The 6735-nt window shown below is 42.7% G+C and overlaps 1 protein-coding gene across 1 annotated transcript; it reads left to right on the top strand.

Annotated features, from left to right (window-relative positions):
- The first annotated feature begins 1402 nt into the window (after nt 1-1402).
- On the top strand, nt 1403-6353 carry CCDC70 (coiled-coil domain containing 70). The gene is made up of 2 exons (XM_084876174.1): nt 1403-1637; nt 5514-6353. The coding sequence occupies exon 2, from the start codon at nt 5560-5562 to the stop codon at nt 6259-6261; it is 702 nt and encodes a 233-aa protein (XP_084732300.1). The 5' UTR covers nt 1403-1637; nt 5514-5559; the 3' UTR covers nt 6262-6353.
- The last annotated feature ends 382 nt before the right edge of the window (nt 6354-6735 follow it).

Genomic DNA, 6735 nt, shown 5'->3' on the forward strand with positions numbered 1-6735 from the left:
CAAAACCACGGTTATGAGATTTTTCAAGAGTTTCCTAGAAAAGGCCAATAAATTTATTAAGACCCAACTAGAAATTAAACATAAACTGACTGAAATAAAAAATATCATACGGAGATCCAACAGCAGACTGGAGGATCACATGAATCAAGTCAAAGATTTGGAATACAAAGAGCCAAAGGACACTCCTCTGGAGAAGCAAGAAAACAAAAGAGAATCCAGAAAGTTGAAGATAGTGTAAGGAGCCTCTGGGACAACTTCAAGTGTACCAACATCAGAATTATGGGGGTGCCAGAAGAAGAGAGAGTGCAAAATACTGAAAACATATTTGAAGAAATAATATCAGAAAACGTCCCCCCGCTGGAGAAAGAAATAAACTTACAAGTACAGGAAGCATACAGAACCCCAAACAAGAGGAATTCAAAGATGAACACACCAAGACACATCATAATTAAAATGCCAAGGGCAAAAGACAAAAAGAGGATCTTACAAGCAGCAAGAGAAAAGCAGTTGGTTACCTATAAGGGAGTATGACTATCAGCTGATTTCCCAACAGAAACTATGCAGGCCAGAAGGGAGTGGCAAGAAATATTCAAAGTGATGAATAGCATGAGCCTACATCCAAGATTACCGTATCCAGCAAAGTTATCATTCAGAATTGAAGGGCAGATAAAGAGCTTCACAGATAAGAAAAAGTTAAAGGAGTTCATCACCACCAAACCAGTATTATATGAAATGCTGAAAGGTATTAAGAAGAGGAAGAAGATCAAGTGAATTAAAAATCTGAGGAACAGAATAAACTGGTGAATATAAAAGAATCAGGGGCAAAGAAAGGGGGTGGATTGATAATTATCAGGGGGAAAGGGGTATGGGGAGTGCAGGAAGAGACTAGATTAAAATTGTACACCTATGGATGAGGACAATGGCGGGTGCGGGGGAGAAAGTAAGGGCAGGGGGGGAGGTGGGGAGGGAACCGGATGGAAGGGAGCTATGAGGGGGAAAAGGAGAAACAATTGTAATAATCTGAGCATAAAGATTTACTTTAAAAATAAATAAATAAATAAATAATAATATGAATCCTACAAGGAGAAAAGGAGAGAAAGAACATTTGAAGAAATAACAACCAAAATGTCTAAATTCCAGGAAAAACTGCATCAAATCTGAATATCCAAGAAGCTCAGAAAACTCTAAGTAGCATAAACTCGAGATCCACATTGAAACACATAATAGTCAAATTTTCAAAGACAAAGAGAGAATATTGAAAGCAGCAAGAGAAGTGATTCATCCCTTCTACCAGAAGTCAGATTTCCCAGAAGTCTGTTCCTGGTCACAATCCAGATAGAATGGTGATGTAACAATCATTTGCCTGTCATCAGTGCCACCCTAAAGGTGAAGTTGGGATGGATAATGGAGAAATCTTTCAAACTTTCTAGTTCTCTCGCCACTCCTTAAAGTCTCTTACTGGGGACTTCATCTTGGTCCTCTCTGCCCTGTGAGTCAAGACTGAGAGAGGACAGAGGGATCCTTGCAAACATTGCTAGGGGAGTCTGTGAAAACGACATCACTAAGGATCTGACACAACAATGACTGCCTGCCCTCTGAGGGCTACAGGATTTGCCCAGCAGGAAAACAGCTAAGCAGTAAGTAACTGTTGGCTTTATTCTGAATATTGGTTCTAAGAATAGAATAACATATAACATTTTCCTTAAAATAAGTTCCTATTCCTGAAATGTAATATTGGAGATTAATGTTTCTTTGATTCTTGATTTTAGATCCATATAGATACAATTTTACCATTTTATATTCTACTTTATATATAAATACACAACTATAGATTTTATATTGTACTTATTTTTTAACTCTTTCTCAAAGATAATTTCAGCGGTAATGAGGAAAACTTAGAGATGAATTTTTTTTCCTGACATTCTAACCCAGGAGACTGCCATTTGTTCAGCTGACATTACTGAACACCTACTATGTGCCAGATATTGTGCTAGATGCTGGGCATAGTGTCCCTCTGGGGCAGGAGGAGTATATGCTCAGTCTAAGCTTGGGGGAGAGTGGAGAGGCTATCTAAAAAATGTTGCTCCTTATCTGAGTCATAGCTAGGTGATGTGAAGTGGGTTTAGGCAAATCTATCAATTGAGAACAGCATGAAATGGAAGTGAGAAAAACTTTCATGCTTCAGATATTCCAAGGGTGGTGGCTGAAATATAAGGCAAATCTGGTTTGTAGGGACAGATCATTGTTCTGGCATACCACCTTAAGATTTAAAATGATGCAAAATAGCAATTATAATATTTCTTATTTTCTATTGGTTGAGCACTTACTATGTGCCAGGCATTGTGCTAGGCACTCAACCAATCCAATTTTTTCACAAGAGCCCTAAAGGTAGGTACTGCTTTATATGGATAAAGTATATTCTGATGGGAAAGGAGTCCACAGACAGACAGAAAGAGCAGTCAGGAGGTAGAAGGAGAACAGGATAGCCTGGTGTTATACAAATCAAAGGGGAAGGAATTTCAAAAAGGATTCATGTCAAATATCATGAAATGCTGCCAAAAGGTCAGTGAGGATGAAAACTAAACAGCTAGCAGGTCACTGCTGATCTTAACAAGTACAATTTCAGTGGAACAAGGAAGCAAAAGACAGATTGCTATAGAATGTGGGTGCAAAGAAAATTCAAAACAGTGACAGTGATCTTCTATTGCTCTTTGATAAGACTGTTCAAGGAGGAAAGGGCAAATAGGGAAAGAAAGTTAGAGACTGTTCCTGGTTGGTTGGTTGTTTTTAAGAAAAGTAACATTTGTGCTGAGAGGCCAGAGAGAGAGAGAGAGAGAGAGAGAGAGAGAGAGAGAGATCTGGCCTGGCCAAGGATCCAGAAGAGAGCATTAAAAATGGATGTGGATGTCACGAGGGTGAACTAGAAGCTGGGGGACTGGAAATAGCCGTGAGCCTCTGTTTTCTCCACAGATAGAAACCCAGATCCTCTGAGAACAAGGGAGTGTGCCTGAGAATTAGACTTATAATACGTTTATTTCTATAATACATTTATTCAACGAGTGCCATAAGTAGATTTCTCCCGCTGTTGCCCATGTAGGGCGTTAGTTTCAGGGGCAAAGTCATTTGAGTGATCTCTCAGCGCTGACTTACAACTCATAGTTTTTTCTATCCTCAAGTGACAGCTGTCCCCAAATGACTCCCCCACTGAGTTCTGTGGTCTCTCCTCCTCGTCATCAATGCAGCCATTCTGTTCTTTGTAGAGAGCGGCCCTAAGTGGAAAGCCCAGTTAGAGCAGTGGCTGGTGTTAGACCTGCAGAAGGCATGAGGCCATAAAGAGAGCCTGAACATAACAGCCTGGATACAGTAGGCAGTGTGAAATGTAGAATAGGGCAATAGTTGGTGTCCATGACAAAAAGGAAAAAGGAATTTATGGAACTTGAAGTTTAGTGAGTTCTCTAGGTTGTGCAAACATTGCTCACGGAGTACGAAAGCTTTAGTGTAAGTTGATGGCGGTTACTTTCAGTGTTGGGACATGTCCAGGAATTACTTCAGAAGAAAATCAGAAACATGCACAAATGTTTTCTCTGACAACTGGAGATAGACGGGTCTCACACATGTACAGGGACTTTAGTAAGTATTTTGTTTTTTGGAAATATATAGTTCTTTCTTTGTAATAATTTTCAATGTTTTAAAATTGGCTTTTTAATGTGGTTCTCTGTATATTTTCCTTCAGCAATAGAGTTGTATAAAAGAGAGTTTCATTCAAAAGTAGTGACCAGCTGGGACCGGTTTGGCTCAGTGGATAGAGCGCCGGCCTGTGGACTGAAAGGTCCCGGGTTCGATTCCGGGCAAGGGCATGTACCTGGTTGCGGGCATATCCCCAGTGGGGGGGTGTGCGGGAGGCAGCTGATCGATGATTCTCTCTCATCGATGTTTCTGGCTCTCTATCCCTCTCTCTTCCTCTCTGTAAAAAATGAATAAAATATATATATTTTTTAAAAAAAGTAGTGACCAAGTTGCTAAATATTGTTATCAGTAGGTCTAGTGCTTGATACAGTGCAAGTGCATGTGTGTGTGTGCAGACACAGGTAACATTGAGGGGGTGGTGATGAACTTTGGAGGGCCCAGGTAGCTTTCAGAGGGAAAGGAAAAGCAGGAACTCAAGCCCATAATGAGAGGAAAATGTCATCTCTACAGAGGACATAGCACGTGCCCTGGTGTAAAGACGGGAAATTGTGGGATACAGACAGAGAGCTGAATGTAGCTCCTTATTACTGAATCTTATATCTGGAGCTGGGAAGGAAAAGAGAGACAATCAGGAATCAGATTGCAGAGGGTCTACTGAGGCATTTGGGTTTGATATTTGGGCTATGGGTTTTAGGTTTGTGAACAGCTGTAATGTGATGGGACAATGTTTACAAGCACCTCTGGGCTAGTGTTGGGGAGGGTGGGAGAGTAAAATCAGCACTAGAGAGACCAGTCAGGTGCTACCAGAATCCTGGCCGGAACTGACAGGGGTCAAGGGCATGGAGCAGGTGGGGGGTTGGGGGGAAATTGTTAGGGATCTTAATTGGCAGGGCTGGATGATTAAGTAAAAGTCTGATAAGGGAGAGGAAAATGTCAATGATGAGCTCCAGGTTCTAGCTTGTGTGATATTGGGTGGATTGTAGTGCCACCAGCTGCCCGTAGTATAGTCGTCATCGTCGTCGTCATCATCATCATCATCATCATCATCATCATCTCTCTCTCTCTCACTCTCTCTCTCTCTCTCTCTCTCTCTCTCTCTCTCTCTCTCTCACACACACACACACACACACACACACACACAAACACACACACACAAACACACACACACACACACACACACACACACACACACACCTATGTGTTCTTCCTTCTCTCCTACTCCCTGCTCCTCAGACAGGAAATAGAAAGAGGAGAAATCCCAGGAACCTCCTGAAGGAATGTATGTTGCTCCACAGTGTGGTGCTGGTGAGACCTGCAGAGTGAGGACAGACCTGGCAGCTGCTTCCAGAAAGCTCAAAATGGAAGTCATGTGTATGCTCCCTTTGTTTCCCCTGCACTCTAATCACTTTCCTGTGTTCAGTCCTTTTTCTTATCCCTTGACCCACCTTTGTAGATAACAGAATTTTGAGGTAGTCCTGATAACTGATCTGTCAGTTATATGGCAATGTTTGGAAATCTTTCAATATCTCCTTTTCTTTCCTTCTCTTCCCTTCTCTTCCCTTCCTTTCCCTTCCCTTCCCTTCCCTTTCCTTTCCTTCCCTTTCCTTTTTCTTTCCTTGTTGACTGAGATCTTTGATTTTTAGCAGCCTGGAGCTTGAATGTAATGACAACTTCTTCAGCCCAAATTCATAACAACTAAGCATGTTTTTATACCAAAGGGGACACAGAAAGATGGTTGGATTTTCCCAAAGCAAATGGTACAGACCCAATGGCTTGTCCTCTGGAATGTGATACTCATGAACATGTTCTTTTTGGTGCCTCCGCAGGGTTTGACCAGCTGACCTGGACTTGGCCAACGGCCTGTGATCCATCATGGCCAACCCACCATTCTGGCTGAGTAGGAAGATGTTTCTCTTCAAGGTGTGTAGATGGATGGGGCTTGCTTGTTTCCGGTCTCTGGTGGTGTCCTTGCCCAACATTCGTCAGAAGAAACTAATTCATAAGCTGCAGAAGGAAAAGGCTTTTCGGGAAGAGATAAAAACTTTTCGTGAGAAAATAGAAGACTTCAGGGAAGAGATGTGGAATTTCCAAGGCAAGATCCGTGCTTTCCAGGGCCAGATCTTGGGCTTTTGGGAAGAAGAGAGACCTTTCTGGGAAGAGGAGAAGACCTTCTGGGAAGAGGAAAAAGCCTTCTGGGAAATGGAAAAATCCTTCCGGGAAGAAGAGAAAACCTTTTGGAAAAAGTACCGTACCTTCTGGAAGGAGGATAAGGCCTTCTGGAAAGAGGACAATGCTTTGTGGGAAAGAGATCAGAATCTTCTTCAGGAGGACAGGGCTCTGTGGGAGGAGGAAAAGGCTCTGTGGGTAGAGGAGCGAGCTCTTCTTGAAGAGGAGAAGGCCCTGTGGGAGGATAAAAAGTCCCTCTGGGAGGAAGAGAATGCCCTTTGGGAGCAGGAGAAAGCATTCTGGGGAGACGGTAGAGGCCATGTTGCTGAGGAGCAGATAGCGGGAAATGGGCACCACAATGTCAATGCAGGGCCACGCTTGCCAGCCTTCTCCCGGAACAGAGCATGAGCACAGGAGACGAAGATCCCTGGGGTTCAAGCTTTGCTAGATTGAGATTCAAGTCTGGGTAACCCCCTGTGCTGGAGAAAATATACACTTATTTGTCTCCCTGTTCAAAAGATCTAATAAAGTCCATCTTCTTGGAGAGATTTGAAAAACCAACTTCTTCAAAGAAGGCAAGTACATTTTTCCCAGGTTTTGTAATTCTTGAAGGTCACACTCACATCCTGCAAGCTGTTTTGCTGTCCCAGGAAATTTACCATGAGCCTGGCATGTGTGGTGTTTGTGATAGAAACTATAGCTCTCCTTCAAAGTCAGAATGGGAGGCAAGGGGAAAGAGAGGCTCAGACAATGTCAGCTAGAGACATCTCTGCATCTGTCCCTCTGTCGGACATTCATTTCTCTTCCACTCTGGGCAATCGTGGAGGCCAGAATGGGGCTGACAGCTTTCTAGAAGAGGCCACCATACTTTAATAATCCATT

This window comes from Pipistrellus hanaki (genome assembly GCF_964339955.1).
Source record: "Pipistrellus hanaki genome assembly, chromosome: 3".
NCBI lineage: Eukaryota > Metazoa > Chordata > Mammalia > Chiroptera > Vespertilionidae > Pipistrellus > Pipistrellus hanaki.